This window comes from Saccoglossus kowalevskii, chromosome 22, assembly GCF_978046115.1.
Source record: "Saccoglossus kowalevskii chromosome 22, keSacKowa6.1, whole genome shotgun sequence".
Classification (NCBI taxonomy): domain Eukaryota; kingdom Metazoa; phylum Hemichordata; class Enteropneusta; family Harrimaniidae; genus Saccoglossus; species Saccoglossus kowalevskii.
Window position 1 is genome coordinate 26155485 of NC_140662.1, and position 21555 is coordinate 26177039.

At 34.3% G+C, this 21555-nt stretch overlaps 1 protein-coding gene across 4 annotated transcripts in view; it reads right to left on the reverse strand.

Moving 5' to 3' along the window:
- The window catches only part of LOC100368216 (voltage-dependent L-type calcium channel subunit beta-1-like), a 109490-nt gene that overhangs the window by 13312 nt on the left and 74623 nt on the right, over positions 1-21555 (reverse strand). For 3 of the 4 annotated variants that reach the window (XM_085495956.1, XM_085495957.1, XM_085495958.1), the window contains 5 exons: positions 11234-11353; positions 5116-5238; positions 3379-3515; positions 2259-2473; positions 395-507 (listed from right to left, as the gene is read on the reverse strand). In XM_085495956.1, coding sequence (XP_085352082.1) covers positions 395-507; positions 2259-2473; positions 3379-3515; positions 5116-5238; positions 11234-11353 — 708 coding nt within the window. The remainder of the gene's footprint in view (positions 1-394; positions 508-2258; positions 2474-3378; positions 3516-5115; positions 5239-11233; positions 11354-21555) is intronic. The other variant, XM_085495959.1, reaches the window with a different exon arrangement.

Genomic DNA, 21555 nt, shown 5'->3' on the forward strand with positions numbered 1-21555 from the left:
CATTTTGGGGTGTGACATAAACTTGCACGCGTGATATTGTGCCTCTGGGTGTACCAATCGACATAACAAAACTAAAATTCCCTTCTATCAACTATCAGTAAACTGACATGTTTGTTTTTTCAGACATGACAAAGCAGGAGTACCGTATTTTTGCACCGCAGTCTCGCTACTTCCGGGAAAGTGGTTTACCTATGTATGCAACATTCTCCACCACTAGAGGGCAGTAACAGCAAAATACAATCTGAATTTACAACCATGTATAAATCCGAGAAGTTCATGTCCAAGTAAGTATTTATTAAAATCAAAGCATAGGAGAGACTGGGAGGGATTGTAAGCGTTAAAAAAATGCAGATGTCAGGATTGAGCAGCAAGAGATGCGAAGGAATATACATACCTTCTTGAAAAAGGGTTTCCTTTTCTCTTTCGGCAGGGGAGAAACAGTACTCCCTTTTGATTTACCAAGTGAGTCAGTATCTTCATCAACACCATTCTGTTCTGCATCAACCCCTATCAAAGCAATATTAACTAGATCAGTTTGTATGGCAACATAGGGTGTAATTTGCGCAGGGCAGCAAATATTCAACACACCACCACATTTGGAAGCGTCAAAAAACTAGGATTTGGCAAACTGAAATACTGGGAATGGAAGTTCATGTAACTGCCACAATCATGCAATTGTTTATGCTAATTGTGGCGGCAAGAACACAAAGCAAACCACACAATTTACACAACATTTCGTCAGCATTCTCTGAATTGTTATTTAAATACAAGGTTTACACCAAAACATTGATGATTTATAACTACAATTTATAACTAATTTTGGACCAACTGAACATACTTTCCTTTAGGCTACGAATCACATTTTTTGTTTTATTTTTCCTTGAAAATACACAAACTAATTTTTTTTATATCTTATTTTAGTAATCTTTATATTTCAGACATTTAAAACCTTAATCTGCAAAGTTTCTCCTTTTTTCTGTCTCTCAATGGATTAAAGTATTTATCCACTTATCTCATCATACTATCAAGACACACTTTTTTATGACATAGTGCACAACTACACAATGACATCACATTCAGTGCAGCACATATCTATAGCGACATCATAAATGTGTGCACACGAATCTATGACATCCATGAAATTTGTGTATATACGTGCAATGATGACAAAACTACTGACTGCTAAGTTGGTTCAAAGATTTACAAACCTTTTTTGCTAGCATTTTCTACAACATGCACCCAAGGAAAAGAATAAGAATAAAAAATGTGAAGAAAAAAGTTGAAAGCACGAGAAGAAAAATTAGTGCACATGAGAAAATCAACCTACGTGTAGAATGGACTGAAGTTACAGAAGCCCATTATAGAGGTGATATATAATATCAATACTTGCAAGAGTCAAATTCAAGATTAATTAGATAATTTTAGTTTTAGATAAAAGATGTTCTCCCATGAGCTAAGAGGTAAGTTTCTGACTTTTTTTAAAAAGAAACATATTGTACTCATAACACAGAAGCTTCAAATGGATGGATCTCTCTGATCAGTCTGGTCATGGTGCTGGATGAGATGAAACGCATATCAAGTAAAACACTTACATTTGAATCAATTTGTTCCCAATTAAAACTAAAATTTATGGTATAACTAGTCATACCCCTTCTTAATATCACATATCATTTTGACTGTTTTCAGGATTTTTTTACTGGACATTTTACTAAATTCCATAACTAGTAAACTGTATTTCAAGATTACTATATCAATTTCCGTTGCATCAATGACATGCCAGTGAATTAACACAACGAGTTGTATCGCAACAAATGTTTATGCATCTGTGGCATAGAGGGCACACTGAACATAATCTGTCTTCTTAAATGACGTAAGAAATTAAGTCACACTTCAACAGAGACAGCAATATTTTGTGTTCAATATTAGTCTCATGTGACTTATATAAATAAAATAACAGACTCCAGGGTCTAAAGTAAAATAACAGACTCTAGGATCTAAGGTAAAATAACAGACTCCAGGGTCTAAGGTAAAATAACAGACTCCAGGGTCTAAGGTAAAATAACAGACTCCAGGGTCTAAGGTAAAACATATTGACTGTTCACATATTGTGAGACAACTGTGGCTCTTTAACTACAAATATATTTAACAGAATTTAAATCATTTTGATATTTGCATCAAAATTTTTGATTTGAGGAACTGGACAGCAGATTACTACTTTTAGTTATTACAATGGTGATAAAAGAAATAAATAAACCTACCTGGCGTTGGTGGCGTTGATCCTCTTGAATTGGATGATCTTGAGTTGGCTATAGCAACAATGTCTCCAAGGTTGGATCCACTGCTAGATTTACTATGGTGAGGGAGAGACGAGTGTTGACTAGATTTACCACTAAGAGGAAGCGTAGCAGCTTTGTTCGAAAGTAACGATGACGTAGATTTCCTTGTTGGTGATACAGGAAGTTTGCTACTACTACTAAACATTGTAAGTGTTACGCAAGCACCACGTGACAACAAATAGTATACAAACACCATGTGACAACAAAGTGAGTGTCATGAAACAGTACAAAAGACATGCATGGCAAATTGGGAGTGGTAACAATAGAAGGAACAGCACGAGTAAAAGGAGTGTGCAATGTACATAGAACAGCATGCAAAGAAAGAAAAAAGAAAAAAAAGATATAGCATTTAGTGAATTAACATGGATACAATGTGACAATAAATAATATTTTTTGAAATATTTTGCCAGAGTTTTGGTAATTTTGCGGTGTAAATTTTGTCTTGGCTTCTAAAAATTCAAAACAAAGAATTTAATTGGACAATCTCAGCTCATAAAACAATCATAAGTGGATAATAGACAGATGACCAGTTTGGACCTAGTTAAATATCCAATAAAAGAACAAAATTCATAACAAACTCACTGATTGGCTAATGACAAAATGAATTATTCCATGGAAAGGAAAGGGCACATCATCTTGTGGTGAGATTGAGAACAAGCCAAATCAAGATGTGCTGATTAACTAATGACAATTGAATCATTCCATGGGGAGGAAAGGGGGCACATCATCTTGTGGTGAAATTGAGAACAAGCCAAATCAAGATGTGCTGATGTCACACTTATAGGATCCACAATGGAATTCAAAACACAAGAGGGGAAACAAATAATTATGAAAAAATAAAATAGATTCCTTTTTCCCACAAATGAAAAAAGCACAGGATATAAAAGGGAAACCAATGGAAGGATGAAATCAGGTATAGTAATATTTTACTGATAAATAAATAAAATAAAACAAATTATGAGATACAAACAGCAATGAATTATGTAAATATATCATGATTATCAACAACAGTCACGAATAAATATCTTTGTTTGTTACTTACTTTGTTGCTAGTTTTCCTGATCGACCTGATGTTGACTGCGTTAATTTTAAATTTTCTAATTTGACAGGACTCGGTATAAAACCTACATCACATCCTTCTTTTACTAGTCTACCTATCCACCAGTCATTGTTGTATTTCTGGAAAAAAAACTTGTCATTAAACGTCCATCCTGCAATACGACTTAAAGCACCGTGATGTGTCAAAACACTGGCTGTGGCATAGTTACCATAATAAACAATGTTTACTATTTACAAGTCAACAACGGCAAGCGAAGATACTTGGTAGTAAGTTTAAGACCTCTCTGCCCCGAATATGCTAATTTCACCCAGACAGGTCTTATACTCACTACCAAATACCCATGCATGTGTACCGTTTAAAATCTCATTATAACATGCTAGCACAAAAAATATACTACAAAATATATATCACATTGCTATGTGTGAATTTTCTATTTTATTTTTTTAGTTTTAGTTTTAGTTTTTTAGTGCTTCTTTGCATGTAAGTCAATTTGTGTAACAGATGACAAGCCCGGTGAATGAAAGGAACGGACACGGCGATAACACAACGCGTTCCATTAGAACGATATGATGTAATGACCGTATGCATTCTCACAATGACTTTTATCACAAAATGTGCAATAATTTAAAATATTTGGGAATAATAACCCATAATAGTTACTTGTACCAGGTTTCCCTCTTTTGATTATTTTATCATACACCTTCAATCACTATTAACACTGCTCACAGTTATTTGATCTCAATTCAGTTGGATATTTAAGTTAGTTTATTCAGTTTTGAGGCAGGATCACGAGTCTTCTTCTAGTACCAGAAATAAGACTGCTTCAGCCAATCAGATGACTAGATTCAGATTACCCATGTTTTGATTCAAAATAATGCATTCTGAACAAGTCATTGAAAATGACACAGTCCCCGTTAAATTTTTGAAAGTTCTCTTTGCGCTCGTCATATTAAAGTGGAGGGGTTGTCGGGAGCGTGTCCTTGAAACTTGAGTTCCAAGTGGCGTATACAACAGATTGTTTTACATTAAAACACGTGTTCCATGTAGTAGTAATATGGCCAAAAATAAAAACAGCCGTTATTCGGCCATCTTTGATCTGATTATGAAACACACTGATATGTATGATGTATGTTCCAAATACGAATGAAAATGGTACATAAATTGTGGAAATATAGTAGTAAGGCCAAAAAGTCAGATGGCTGTCAATCGGCCATCCTTGACCAGATTTTGAAACAAATTATCATGGACATGCATCCTAACATGTATGAAGTACATGTATGTGCCAAATTTGAATGAAAACTGACAGAGCACGTTCAAGATACCACATAAAAAACAAAAACAAGATGCCTGCCAGTCGACCATTTTGATCCAATTGCGAAATAAATCATCATATACATGTATCCTAACATGTATAATCTATGTACCAAGTTTGAATAACAACTGACAAAGCATGTCCAAAATACAACATTTTCAAAAAACAAGATGGCTGCCTGTCAGCCATTTTGAATCGAATCGCTAAACCACTGCATGTGCATATGTCCCACATAAAGTACTAGGCACATGCAAAGAATGAACGGAATCGGTCCAAGGGATTCTGAGATACGACTCCTGACGGATGCATGGACATACAGACGCACGGAATGAGACCGAATTATAAGTCCCCGTTTTCGGACTTAGTCCGAACGGGGACTAATAAACTTTTAAGATGGGATTGCTTACCTCTTTAATATGTAAAAAATCTTTGACATCAAATGAGACCGCTGATCCTTGTACGGGCGAGTCATCGTCAAGTTTACCGTCAAAACTAACATTTGTTCTCACTGCAAAGGCTACAGGTTTTGTCTGAAATCAGCAAAATTGAGCAATAAATACAAACTGATCAAACTGTTGTTAGCAGGGCTTCATAACAGCACCTCTGGAATTCATGTGAAGATGTAAGCAGAGATAAACATTCCCCTCACGATTAAAAGATATCTAAGCACACACCATATAGCAATCATTTCTATAACTAATAGCAAAGCAATGGACTGTTTTATTACATAAATTTGGTGGATTGATCTCCTCAAGAAGCCTTGTATTTCAATAATTGATTCCATTAACATCTGTAAAACATAATCTCTGTGTACATAGGAACTGCTCTTATAATAGTTTTGTAGCAACTAAAATAAAAAGTATCTTCACATTATCAAAGAGTATTGAACTACAGTACCTATTGCTATAAATCATCAACTATAAATCTAGATTTTAATAAGTTAAAACATTCACAAAAAGTTTTGAAATCAATACAATGATGGGTTTTATTACGATTTATTATAAACAAACAAGAAGTTATTTTATATAAATCATGGATATAAGCTATTACCCCGGTATATTCTGTTAACCGCTTAATTTTCGTTTTTTTCCTTTCAAAATTTGATGATTTTATGTCATTATGTGAATACAAATTTCATGAAATTTCGTGATAAATTTTTACAATTTTGACTGATTTGGAAACATTTTTTCTCCACAAAATTGAAGTGGTGCAAGATAGTGGGTGCAAGTTTAATCGTCGCCAGGGAAACCACAAAGGCATATATGCTGCTTTAGCTGATATCACACGATTTGTTTTATAACTGAATAGTGATGGTTTAAAAAAAGACATGTACGTGATCATTTGATATTCAAATGATATGATACTACACTGATCCAGTCACGTACTGTCAAAGATCAACCCGAGGTCATTGCAGGTTTTAAAAACTTATGATCATAATGAATATTTACTTTTAATTGTCTCTCTGTAAAGGCGTCATGGAAACTAACACTGAGAATACATACACACGATTCTGAATGTCATACACTGTTTTCTAGCATTTATAGCTCAGCTGGGAAAACAATTCTGTAACAGCCCATAGTTAAATGAATATATTATACACTATGACGCAAGTAGAATAACGACAGAGCAGTAAGGGCAATTCATATGTCTTTATCTCGGTAGGATCAGATCAAGCCAACAGGGAAATTATTAGTCATCCACTCAAACCAAATAAATTCAGAAAAATAGACATCACAATATCATCCAATGTATAGTTATCATTATTTATTTATTTTCTTTGTCCATTTTAGAATGTAATTATAGTTTTGGATGTGAAATCAAAATATTTGATTAAAGAATTAAGAATATCAAGCATATATCAATTAATAAAGTACACGGTTTGAGAGCTTTTACTGAAAGTCATGTGGGCTGCAATACCTGAACCTATTCGTCAACAGTTTTATGTTTCAAATTTCTTAGAAAAAAAGGAAATTTTGCAGTAACTAATTACTGAATATTCTGAGAAATTAAATCATCCTTGATGCACTTATTTGTTATCAGAATGAAATGAAAACTGATCAAACCCTCTACACATAGACATGTAAACCATTTTAAAAGTTAATGAAAATTATTTGAAAACTGATTCAATACTCTCTGAAACTCTTGAACAGACTACAAAATCAGAGTCCACTGAATTTTGCTATTCCTATTAATGATATTTAGTGTTTTACATTAGACTCTACGTTGGAATTTACAAACAAGTTTTCAAGCCAACAAATCATATTCTTATTCACTACTACTGTATCTCCTAATATTTGTTTGCTCGTTAACTCATTGCCTGTTTGACGATCGGTGGAGACTTTCAGCTAGCGATCTGTTAAAGTGAGAGGGTAGTCACCTGTACACGCACGGGAATTGAGTCCCAAGCGATGATAACACATGTTAAGAATGCAAAGGCTCATGGGTAGACGCTTGTTTGTAAATAATGACATGCTATGGCCACCTGACACATGCGCAAGTGACGACACCCCCGCTTTAAACTAAGAACAAATTTTCATTTCTGTTTAATTAATCTACCTCCATATGAAGTACAACTTTTATAAGTATCTTGGATGGTTGCTATATATGTTTGACTGGCTAAATATATACGAATGAAAATATGTACACTTCCTACACACTACACAATTTGTTCCTTCCTGCTCAGAGGATGGATGCAGCTGACACATTTTTGACACAGAAATTTTTGGAAATTATTTCCTGTAACTGGCTATGTAGAACTTTGAAGACATAAATTGTGGTAACTAAAACCTAGTTTTTGAAGTAATAACTTTAGATGAATGTATTTTGATCATTTTTTAATTCAAAATGGCCGACAGGAGGGCTTAACGCAATGTCCGAGTTGGCTATCATCCGGCTTTGCTTTGCTTTGATAACTTACAATTTCCAAAGTTAGTATTATCAAAAATTTCAACTTATTCTTTGTAGTATTTGCCTAATTATATCTTACTAATATCAAACATATACCAGTAGGTACTTTACGCTGCACGATTTAGCGGCTTTGAAAGCAAGCTTAATATTAGCTTTATGTTGTGTTACACTCAGATCGTACTTTAATAACTTCAAACAATTGTGAACTCATGTGGCTAGATTGGTAATAGATAAGTGTTTTGTGGTGATAAAGTACTGGTATGAACGGTTGCCCTGGCCGAAATTTTTTTTTTATGTTTTGACAACAAAAATAATACAGTAGAGTACACATACTGTAAAATAATTTATTTTTAATAGCTGGGATTACTTTTCGCTGAAAGACTTTTTGGGTATTTTGTATGGAATTTATTTTCACTGATTTCTGATGAGTTGAATGTAAAATATAGGAAAAAAGGTATATTTGCTGGATTTTATTTTCACTGAATCATTCTTTTAGCGAAAATTAATTCCAAGCAAAAATAAAATATTTTACAGTATGCAGTTCTAACAGTAGTGTCCCTTAAAACACTAAGTACTGTAAAACCATACACTGGAATTTAATTTCACTATTTTAATGCTTTGAGCAATTACTATGTTCACATGGATTTAATTTAGCAGATCTTACTCATCATTGAAAATAGTGAAATTAAAAACTAGCGAATAATTAAAGCATTTACAGTACCTTACATTATTAGCATCATTAGATTCTATGGAATGCAATATGTTAAAGTGAGAGGGTTGTCACCTGCGTATGCGCGGGAATTGATGATAACGACACGCGCTAATAACGCAAAGGCTGATGGGTAGATGCTTGTTTGTAAACAATGACACGCTATGGCCACCTGATGCATGCGTAGGTGACGACTCCCCCGCTTTAACCGTTTCTGACTCAAAACGTTGCGCAACTGAACTGTTGGAGATCTCAAAATACTTTTGATTTTTCAAATTCTGACATGCTTTTGTTTCCTATCTTGTCAATTTTGATTACAAGATTTTCCCATTACATCGGTAGAACTTCATTTCCTTCATCAACATTAACTTCAGTCTGTGTCACTTTACTGCATATCCTATGCTTTAATAATTCAACAAGAATGCCGACATTAATTCCCCTCGAGGACAACCAGATCGTTTCCAAACAGTACGAAAGATTAAATATTCACAGCATCTATGCTTAAGGTGGTTCATTCTTGAATACTAATGTCCATGGCACATGTCTTTGACTTTAATAATCTAGTTTTACATCAAGCTACATGGTTTCACATAAGCTACACTGTTTCACATAAGCTACACTGTATTTCTCATAAGCTACACTGTATTTCTCATAAGCTACACTGTTTCACATAAGCTACACTGTATTTCACATAAGCTACACTGTATTTCTCATAAGCTACACTGTTTCACATAAGCTACACTGTATTTCACATAAGCTACACTGTATTTCTCATAAGCTACACTGTTTCACATAAGCTACACTGTATTTCTCATAAGCTACACTGTATTTCTCATAAGCTACACTGTATTTCTCATAAGCTACACTGTTTCTCATAAGCTACACTGTTTCACATAAGCTACACTGTTTCACATAAGCTACACTGTTTCACATAAGCTACACTGTTTCACATAAGCTACACTGTTTCACATAAGCTACACTGTATTTCTTATAAGCTACACTGTATTTCTCATAAGCTACACTGTATTTCTCATAAGCTACACTGTATTTCTCATAAGCTACACTGTATTTCTCATAAGCTACACTGTTTCACATAAGCTACACTGTATTTCACATAAGCTACACTGTATTTCTCATAAGCTACACTGTTTCACATAAGCTACACTGTATTTCTCATAAGCTACACTGTTTCACATAAGCTACACTGTATTTCTCATAAGCTACACTGTATTTCTCATAAGCTACACTGTATTTCTCATAAGCTACACTGTATTTCACATAAGCTACACTGTTTCTCATAAGCTACACTGTTTCACATAAGCTACACTGTTTCACATAAGCTACACTGTTTCTCATAAGCTACACTGTTTCACATAAGCTACACTGTTTCACATAAGCTACACTGTTTCACATAAGCTACACTGTTTCACATAAGCTACACTGTTTCACATAAGCTACACTGTTTCACATAAGCTACACTGTATTTCTTATAAGCTACACTGTATTTCTCATAAGCTACACTGTATTTCTCATAAGCTACACTGTATTTCTCATAAGCTACACTGTATTTCTCATAAGCTACACTGTTTCACATAAGCTACACTGTATTTCACATAAGCTACACTGTATTTCTCATAAGCTACACTGTTTCACATAAGCTACACTGTATTTCTCATAAGCTACACTGTATTTCTCATAAGCTACACTGTATTTCTCATAAGCTACACTGTATTTCACATAAGCTACACTGTTTCTCATAAGCTACACTGTTTCACATAAGCTACACTGTTTCACATAAGCTACACTGTTTCACATAAGCTACACTGTTTCACATAAGCTACACTGTTTCACATAAGCTACACTGTTTCACATAAGCTACACTGTTTCACATAAGCTACACTGTTTCACATAAGCTACACTGTATTTCTCATAAGCTACACTGTATTTCTCATAAGCTACACTGTATTTCTCATAAGCTACACTGTATTTCTCATAAGCTACACTGTATTTCTCATAAGCTACACTGTATTTCTCATAAGCTACACTGTATTTCACATAAGCTACACTGTATTTCACATAAGCTACACTGTATTTCACATAAGCTACACTGTTTCACATAAGCTACACTGTATTTCACATAAGCTACACTATTTCACATAAGCTACACTGTATTTCACATAAGCTACACTGTATTTCACATAAGCTACACTGTATTTCACATAAGCTACACTGTTTCACATAAGCTACACTATTTCTCATAAGCTACACTGTATTTCACATAAGCTACACTGTTTCACATAAGCTACACTGTATTTCTCATAAGCTACACTGTATTTCACATAAGCTACACTGTATTTCACATAAGCTACACTGTATTTCACATAAGCTACACTGTATTTCTCATAAGCTACACTGTATTTCACATAAGCTACACTGTATTTCTTATAAGCTACACTGTTTCACATAAGCTACACTGTATTTCACATAAGCTACACTGTATTTCACATAAGCTACACTGTATTTCTCATAAGCTACACTGTATTTCTCATAAGCTACACTGTATTTCTCAAAAGTGACTATATTTCTCTTAATCTGCTCTGATCATTGAGAGCTAATGAATTTCTCAAGCAATACTACTGGTATTTCTCAAAAGCAATGCTATTATTCTCACAAGCTCAAAGTGACCCTATATTTCTCTGCTAATGAATTTCTCACTAGCCATACTGTATTTCTCACTAGCCATACTGTATTTCTCACTAGCTGGCAAGCAACTCCCAAACTACATTGTTTGTACATTACTTTTACAAGAAACTAACGGTAATTATATTGTGGTAAATTATATTAAAAAGAAAAAAGTTAAATATGTGCCTTCACATTCCAGTTCTCCTAATCATAGGCGCAGAACTTACCTTGGCTTTTTCTAACTGGGCTACAGCTTGCCTCTCTGTTTCCCGTTTTGTGGCTTCCCTTTCTTCATCTAAAGAGAGGTCTGAATCTGAGGGGCGCCCATAGTTGGAGTCTTCGGATCCCTACAAATAAAATAAGAAAATACATTTAGGTTTACAAACTACATATTAATAGTCCATAATGGCTTGAACCAAAACACATTTTATATTTCTGCTACAGTGAACTACAGAATATGACAGAAGTTGCATAATTACATCCAAGAATAATACAATCTGAAATACAATTTTAATCATATTCCACAACTACAACGTTCAACCAGAGCCCTTCTACCAGTCCCAGACAGATTTTAGATTGGACAAGTAAATGTACAAATTGCCTGTAAAGTGGACAAACAAAAGATATCAAGTTTTACTAACAGACCAAACGAGGTGGTCCGAAGTTGCTAATATCCAGAAAATTGCTTTCTGAATTTTAAAGACTTATGAAATGATAACGAGCCAGTAATTAAAATTGTATTTTTAAATAATGTCTTAATTTATCTTGCTATATATAGACAGGTACAGCATTAAATTGAACAGGTTCGTTTAATCACCAAGCTGTCCAATAGCAGGCAACTTCAATTTCTAATTTCAAATCCTATTTTGTATACCGGTATTTATTTGACAACTTATTCTGTGTAACTTTATTCCAAATGGGATGTTCTAATACTTAATTGGTAAAAGTAGCAGAATGCTGTTTCCATGCACAAGTACATGTAGATAGGTTATGTAATAGTTACTCACAGTTTTATAGAGTTTACAAAGTGAATCAGGGTCAGAAACATACATATAGATGAGACTCCAGGGAACACAAAAGGCACAACCTGTGGCTCAAGAAGTCAGCATCCGATTGGAACTTTTTTCCCCAAGGGTCCCATGCTTATTAGAATTTATATTACTACTCAGTGAGTAAATGGAAATAGTAAAAGAATTGATAGAAATAATAAATTACCTAATTAGAAAACAATGCACGTTTAAATACAATCAAATTGTGTAATGGTGATTATGCTCTACGACTTTGTCTATGTGTGTTACGAGCTATCCATCCTAGATGCTGAACCGATTGCTGACTTTTATTGACTCGTAACAATCACAATATAATCACAAGTAAGTCATGATGGTGAAATAATAGTGCTAAAGATTGATAAACAGCACAGGACAAAATAAAATCAAACATAAAGTTGACAAATCGCTTCTCAAGCAGACTTCTTAAACTTCAGCAGGGCATCAACGGCAGAAATCCCCCAATTACATATTAACCAGTTATTCTATTAGAAATTTGAGTGTCTTGTTTGATTTGTTCCTGTATTGTTAGTGTTATTTCAGAATTTATTGTACTTTTCATCAACACCTAAAATATGGGGTACGATGGCAACAAAGATTCTATTTCTATTCTATTCTATTCTATTCTTTGTTTTGTCAGTTCTTGGCTCAACATTTTTCCACCCCTGCCTCCATGTTTCATTACTAGTAAAACATCAATTACTGAATTATAATAATCAATTTAAAATCACGGAAAAAAGTGTCCTGTGCATAATATATTATAACCACACCCGACAGTGATATAGATATTAAAGAACTTCTAAAAACATTCACACTAGTAGTTGTATACGTTGGGGGGTGAAGAACAGTAAGCACTCTCCCCTTTACACAAAAGTATACATTGAGGTAGGTGTATTCAAAAAAAGATAAAAGTATATAAAATAAGTAAACTACTGTTTATAGGAAATACTTATGCTTGGAACTTTTATTATTATTATTATGAAGAAAAAAAGACAACTTCAAAATAACCAGATTACCATGACTTCCAAATCAACTTATCTTTCTGACAAGTAACAATAAATTAAGAAATGTTCTGAGAATTAATCTTTCATGTGTAGGATCAGTTTCTAATCCAGTCACTTGATCAGCTTGTCAAAATGACTGGACAGAAGATTACTAAACGATACAATTAATGAATTAAGTTTGAGAGGCATAACTGCAATGTGACCTAATAGTGACATGTCAAATGAAACATGATTGGCTGCATCATGGACACCTATTCTGATTGGTCATTGATAATCACATGACTTTTTCAGAGAAAAGGAACTACAGTAGAAGAGAATTAAATAGAAAATAGAAAAATTTGAAAACAAACACAAAATATAAATTTTGTGTAATGTAGATTGAATCAAATTTTAATAAACATGAAATAGTCTACTTGAAATTTTCAAATAATTTATTCAAAACTCAATAACTATTTGAATATTAATGAAATTTGACACTTTTGATGTTTAACACTATATATGACATCAGAAATATTATTCCACTTCATTAGATCATTGAAGTAAAAATATAGCGTTACAAATCCGGAATTGAAAAGACGATATTTTTATTTCAACACATTCAAACACAACACTTACCTGAAACCATTGTCTAAAACGTCTGTCAATCCCTTTACGAAAACCATGATATCTCTTACTATACTTATTCCCTTTCCTTGCATATTTGGGCACCATGTTCATAATGCTATGGAAATATTCTCACCAAACCCTTAACTTTTCCATTGTACATACAATTTATATGAAAGTTATTCATAGTGGCCTCTATATATGAAGAAACAGTTTGAAGGAGGCCTTCAAATGATTATCAAAATCAGAAACGATGTAACAGACATCTGTCCTAGACTTCATAACAGTAACATCCTGGGATTACAAGAAGATAGTCGCATCTGGAACTGCCAGAACACTAAAGGAACAAATGACTAGATCGTAACACTCTGATGGAACACCAGTTGAAAATATAGCCGCTGTCGCCACATTCTGAAGGACTGGCTAGTTAACCTCCATAATGTATACTGAAAACTATGCATTCAAGACGTGACCTGGAAACACATACATAATCTGAGAAATACTAGCGTAGCATAGGTGATGAGCATCTACACTGCTAATCAAACAATGGCAGTGAACACCTGCTATCAGGGCCATCTCTCACGAGAGACAACAAGACTTGACTGCGACTTATCATACTCAACTTTATCATAGTTAGCACATTGTAACTTCAAAACAAATGAGCATCAGACATCAAAATGAAACATTGTTTATTTACTATAGATCAAAGTATTATTTCCTCAATCACAATGATTAGGTGTGATATATTTTAAATGTGAACATTCCGTAAAATGTACAATAACATACTACAATGCAACAGAATGTACCAGTAGAAAAAAATTTAATCTTATGAGGACTTGTCATTATACCAGTTGAGAAATGTCATTGCATGTTGTTGGTCCAACACGCACAGGCAAATATGGTGCATATGTTAGTAAAAATCCATTAATTATCACAAGGACAGCATGTAAATAAGCTGTTCCAATTAACAACCGACATCCCTCTTGAGTAAACACTTTTTTTCATATTTGGTATATTTTTCATATGTGACTGACTGTAATGATTTGAGGCTATGACATTTGGTTTAGTTATTTGCATAATGATATTGATACATTGTCATGGAACATATAGTGAGTATTTAGACTCAGTTCCAGGCTTAGCAGTTGAGCAATAAACACCTTGGCTACAAGTGCTTCTCTCCAGTGCGTTATTCTCCTCCAGATTTGGTGACCCATACTCACTTGGTTCACTCTACCTTGAGAAGTCTGTTCTCAGTTTACAGTGACAGATCCCATCTTCTTCCTGGTGAAACTACACCAAAAATTCAAACCTCTATTCCTCAAAATAAAGAGATGCAAATAGCAACTTGAAAGGCCTCAAGTTTGGTGAATAGAAATTTCTCAATTTATGTCCGTATGTATTATAAAATCAGATAAACCTGTCTACAGTGACAACCTTTAGGTAAACCCAAGGCATATAAAAAGACCACCTGTCTACAGTGACAACTTTTAGGTAAACCCAAGGCATATAAAAAGACCACCTGTCTACAGTGACAACCTTTAGGTAAACCCAAGGCATATAACAAGACCACCTGTCTACAGTGACAACTTTTAGCTAAACCCAATTGCAGGCATATAACAAGACCACCTGTCTACAGTGACAACCTTTAGGTAAACCCAATTGCAGGCATATAACAAGACCACCTGTCTACAGTGACAATTTTTAGGTAAACCCAAGGCATATAACAAGACCACCTGTCTACAGTGACAATTTTTAGGTAAACCCAAGGCATATAACAAGACCACCTGTCTACAGTGACAACTTATAGGTAAACCCAAGGCATATAACAAGACCACCTGTCTACAGTGACAACTTTTAGGTAAACCCAAGGCATATAACATGACCACCTGTTTACAGTGACAACTTTTAGGTAAACCCAAGGCATATAACAAGACCACCTGTCTACAATGACAACTTTTAGGTAAACCCAAGGCATATAACAAGACCACCTGTCCACAGTGACAACCTTTAGGTAAACCCAAGGCATATAAAAAGACCACCTGTCTACAGTGACAACTTTTAGGTAAACCCAAGGCATATAACATGACCACCTGTTTACAGTGACAACTTTTAGGTAAACCCAAGGCATATAACAAGACCACCTGTCTACAGTGACAACCTTTAGGTAAACCCAAGGCATATAACAAGACCACCTGTCTACAGTGACAACCTTTAGGTAAACTCAAGGCATATAACAAGACCACCTGTCTACAGTGACAACTTTTAGGTAAACCCAAGGCATATAACAAGACCACCTGTCCACAGTGACAACCTTTAGGTAAACCCAAGGCATATAAAAAGACCACCTGTCTACAGTGACAACTTTTAGGTAAACCCAAGACATATAACAAGACCACCTGTCTACAATGACAACTTTTAGGTAAACCCAAGGCATATAACAAGACCACCTGTCCACAGTGACAACCTTTAGGTAAACCCAAGGCATATAAAAAGACCACCTGTCTACAGTGACAACTTTTAGGTAAACCCAAGGCATATAACAAGACCACCTGTCTACAGTGACAACTTTCAGGTAAACCCAAGGCAAATAACAAGACCACCTGTTTACAGTGACAACTTTTAGGTAGTCCCATGGCATATAAGAAGACCACCTGTCTACAGTGACAACTTTTAGGTAAACCCAAGGCATATAACAAGACCACCTGTCTACAGTGACAACTTTTAGGTAGTCCCATGGCATATAAGAAGACCACCTGTCTACAGTGACAACTTTTAGGTAAACCCAAGGCATATAACAAGACCACCTGTCTACAGTGACAACTTTTAGGTAAACCCAAGGCATATAACAAGACCACCTGTCTACAGTGACAACTTTTAGGTAAACCCAAGGCATATAACAAGACCACCTGTCTACAGTGACAACTTTTAGGTAAACCCAAGGCATATAACAAGACCACCTGTCTACAGTGACAACTTTTAGGTAAACCCAAGGCATATAAGAAGACCACCTGTCTACAGTGACAACTTTTAGGTAAACCCAAGGCATATAACAAGACCACCTGTCTACAGTGACAACTTTTAGGTAAACCCAAGGCATATAACAAGACCACCTGTCTACAGTGACAACTTTTAGGTAGTCCCAAGGCATATAAGAAGACCACCTGTCTACAGTGACAACTTTTAGGTAAACCCAAGGCATATAACAAGACCACCTGTCTACAGTGACAACTTTTAGGTAAACCCAAGGCATATAACAAGACCACCTGTCTACAGTGACAACTTTTAGGTAAACCCAAGGCATATAACAAGACCACCTGTCTACAGTGACAACCTTTAGGTAAACCCAATTGCAGGCATATAACAAGACCACCTGTCTACAGTGACAACTTTTAGGTAAACCCAAGGCATATAACAAGACCACCTGTCTACAGTGACAACTTTTAGGTAAACCCAAGGCAAATAACAAGACCACCTGTCTACAGTGACAACTTTTAGGTAAACCCAAGGCATATAACAAGACCACCCGTCTACAGTGACAATTTTTAGGTAAACCCAATTGCAGGCATATAACAAGACCACCCGTCTACAGTGACAACTTTTAGGTAAACCCAAGGCATATAACAAGACCACCCGTCTACAGTGACAACTTTTAGGTAAACCCAAGGCAAATAACAAGACCACCTGTCTACAGTGACAACTTTTAGGTAAACCCAAGGCATATAACAAGACCACCTGTCTACAGTGACAATTTTTAGGTAAACCCAAGGCATATAAGAAGACCACCTGTCTACAGTGACAACTTTTAGGTAAACCCAAGGCATATAAAAAGACCACCTATCTACAGTGACAACTTTTAGGTAAACCCAAGGCATATAACAAGACCACCTGTCTACAGTGACAACTTTTAGGTAAACCCAAGGCATATAACAAGACCACCTGTCTACAGTGACAATTTTTAGGTTAACCCAAGGCATATAACAAGACCACCTGTCTACAGTGACAACTTTTAGGTAAACCCAAGGCATATAACAAGACCACCTGTCTACAGTGACAACTTTTAGGTAATCCCAAGGCATATAACAAGACCACCTGTCTACAGTGACAACTTTTAGGTAAACCCAAGGCATATAACAAGACCACCTGTCTATAGTGACAACTTTTAGGTAAACCCAAGGCATATAACAAGACCACCTGTCTACAGTGACAACTTTTAGGTAAACCCAAGGCATATAACAAGACCACCTGTCTACAGTGACAACTTTTAGGTAATCCCATGGCATATAACAATATTTTTTTGCAAATTTGCATTTGTTTAGAGACCAACAAATTATTTAGCGATCTGTTTATAAGGCAATTTTTAATTTCTTCAAGTCAAGCTCATTTGATCTACTGAAATAATGGATGATGTCACAAAACACACATAAAATTTTTTACATGTATTTGAAATGCGTGCCAGGTAATCGAAGGCGAGACAGAATGTGACTACACTTCAAATGAAAGAGATGCATTCTGGGAAAAGATACTGTACATCTCTCCTGGCCAACTCAACTTGTTTGAGGTGGCAGGGGAGTCGTCCTTGTTAAATCAATATTCTTTCAAGTTTATAGATTTCTGTTTTGTCAAATAAATTTGACTGAAGTCTTATAATTTTCACTGGAAATATTGAGTAATCCATGAGCTAGGTTACTTGTAAATCACTTACAAGACCATTCACATAACATGACAAAATTTATATTATTGAATTTTTTTTTAAATTTTACCATTCAAAATTAGTTCTATTTCTTGAACAGTAGATTAAATATACATACATATGTATATTGGGAAAACTATCAAAAATGAAGATAAAAAGGAAATTTTTAGCTTTTATTTAAATACTGTAAAATATTTTAATTTTGCTCGGAATTAATTTTCGCTGAAGGAATGATTCAGTGAAAATAAAATCGAGCGAATATACTTTATTTTTCCTATATTTTACATTCAACTTGTCAAAAATAAGTGAAAATAAATTCCATGCAAAACACCCAAAAAGTCTTTCCAGGTAAAATAAAGTATTTTACATAAGCACATTATTGATCAGGAATTAGTGCACAGTATGAATAGGTTCAATTGAACGATACATATGGTTCCAGATGTTAAGTACAACTAGCAAGTAAAATAAAACATTGCTATAACGGTCTACATTTCTACTGACCCTCATAATTTCCATAAAATTATATTTAGCTCAGATGTATTGGACTGCTCTATTTCATCAGGGGGGTGATAAAGCAGATATTTAGGTAAGGGAATTAACAGCGCAACCTCAATAACTGAACTCAAAAAACAAACACCAGCTAAAAATACACATTTAACGCCCCCATTCATGATACAGAGGTCAGGTAGTTTCAGAAAATTAGAAACTATATACTGAATAGTGTGAAAAAAAAATACTCATCAATAAGAAAGATGGTATAAATTACCATGTTCATGTGTGTGTGACTGTTGTCTTCTTTACATGCAAAGCATACTAAATATAGATACAACACAGACTTCAGAGGCCCCCTACAGGATCTACTGAATCCTGACACACCTGTACTTCTAATATAATTTCTTCTTCTTCTGCCCTCTTATTAAAAAAACAATCCTGAATAAAAAAAAAACAGTCTTTCTTGATTTAAAAATTTCATTTATTCCAGTCAACTAGATTGGCTTTCAAGGCAACCGATGACGTCATATTTAGATTATCAGTTTATTTCAAGATGTCGTCACTCCACATAGATATCTTGTCAGCTATGAATATATCTACAAACCTCAAAAAACTGGACAGAATAATCTTGGGAATTGTTTAGAATAATTAAATGATGTTTAATACCAAATATGGTCAAGGATATCTATATTTAGAACACATTTATGCCAAATATGGTCATAAAAAATCTATGTTTAGTTCACACAAATGGCAAATGAGGTCATGAATATCTCTGTTTTGTACACATGAATGCCAAATATGGTCATAAAAAATCTATGTTTAGTTCACACAAATGGCAAATGAGGTCATGAATATCTATGTTTAGTACACACAATGAAAAATATGGTTATGAATATTCATGTTTTGTACACATGAATGCCAAATATGGTCATAAAAAATCTATGTTTAGTTCACACAAATGGCAAATGAGGTCATGAATATCTATGTTTAGTACACACATAATGAAAAATATTGTTATGGATATTCATGTTTTGTACACATGAATGCCAAATATAGTTATGTATATTTATGTTTAGTACACATTTAAACCAAATATGGTCATAGCAAATCTATGTTTAGTACACATAAATGCTATATATGGTCATAGCAAATCTATGTTTAGTACACATAAATGCTATATATGGTCATGGAAAGCTAATTTTTAGAATACGCAACGCCAAAATCTTTGTGTCAACTTGACTAGTATTGAAAATATTATAAAGATCTGTTAGATAATGAAAAACTCTTCAACAAAATTGGTTTCAACATTTCACAGGTGAATTCTATTATTAACAAGGAAATTGGGACGAGGCAAAATAACACCTGATTTTTTTCACTATCTCAATTGAACCACTCAACATGCCCGATATATACATATCACTTTCACAATGCAATAATTTTGGGTAATTATCATATAAAATTTCACATGGCTTTCAGATCACCTGAATCACTAAAATAACTATGAAAAATTGAAAAAAACTCAATGAATATTTAGAAGTCTCCATGATGACAATAACACTTAAGGTTAGTTGTGACGCTACTGACGTCATCAACTTGTGCTCGTTTCTCATATGTCAATTGTTAACTCAAGTCTATTACATTTTATTTTGATGACTATCCTACACTGATGGACAATTACTTTGAAAAGACTTTGAAAAGACACACAACTTGTAATGAACTCGTCAATATTATAAAAAAAAATTTTAAAACTCTGTCCTTGGGATATAGGGATGACATTTACTTTCATTGTCAAAATAATTAAATAATAAAACAAGTTCTGGAAATTGTCTTCAACATGTGACGTCACTTGTCAAATTGCTTTAATATCCCGCAAGCACAGAAGGGTTTTTGTGTTATTATCGTTATTGTGTTTATAATGTCAATGTCACTTTTCACAAAAATAAGCCTACATATTTTTATTAATTTTAATGCATGAAAAATTTGTATCTTCTGGTTCGCACACGTGTTAGGTTTAAAATGGTCGACTCGTACAGGTTGATTCGAGTGTTTGAAGAAATAAAAGAAAACAAAAAAATGAATTAGAACTGTGCTTTGAGAGAGAGAAAAAACAAATTAACAGATCCCCGCACAATTTTTTTAAGAAACCTCAGACCATTAATAGTCTTTTAGTAAAATGCATAAAAATATGTAAAAGTGGTGTACTACCATTTGGCAGGGCTATAACCACTCAGCAGTGCGTCATTAACATGTGTGGCTAACTAATAAAGATTTGTAATCACTAATAATTACAAAATTGTGGAGTTCCACTTGCTGAAGATTACCTCACCTTGAACTCTACTGTCGATTATGATAAGCATATTCTAATGTCGTAGGAGGGATTCTATTTTTGTTCACGTTTCTGTCAGTGATAAAACTGATGATCACTCATGCCACTAGCAAAGGAACGGATCGTAAATATATTGACAATGGGCAGCAGTATGATATGAGAGATCAGTTTTGACTGTACCATTATGATCAGTTATTTTTTAATTTGGTTTAATAACAAACTCATTTTTAGATACGAGGTTTTTAGGAGAAAGTATATAGAAAGCAATACTGTGATCGTATCAACCAACAGGTACTTGTAGTCATAATGTTGTGAGATACGACAGCTCGGGGTGCCAGCGAAAATTATTCATGCATAAGTGATCATGTTTGTTTATTGATGTGCTTTT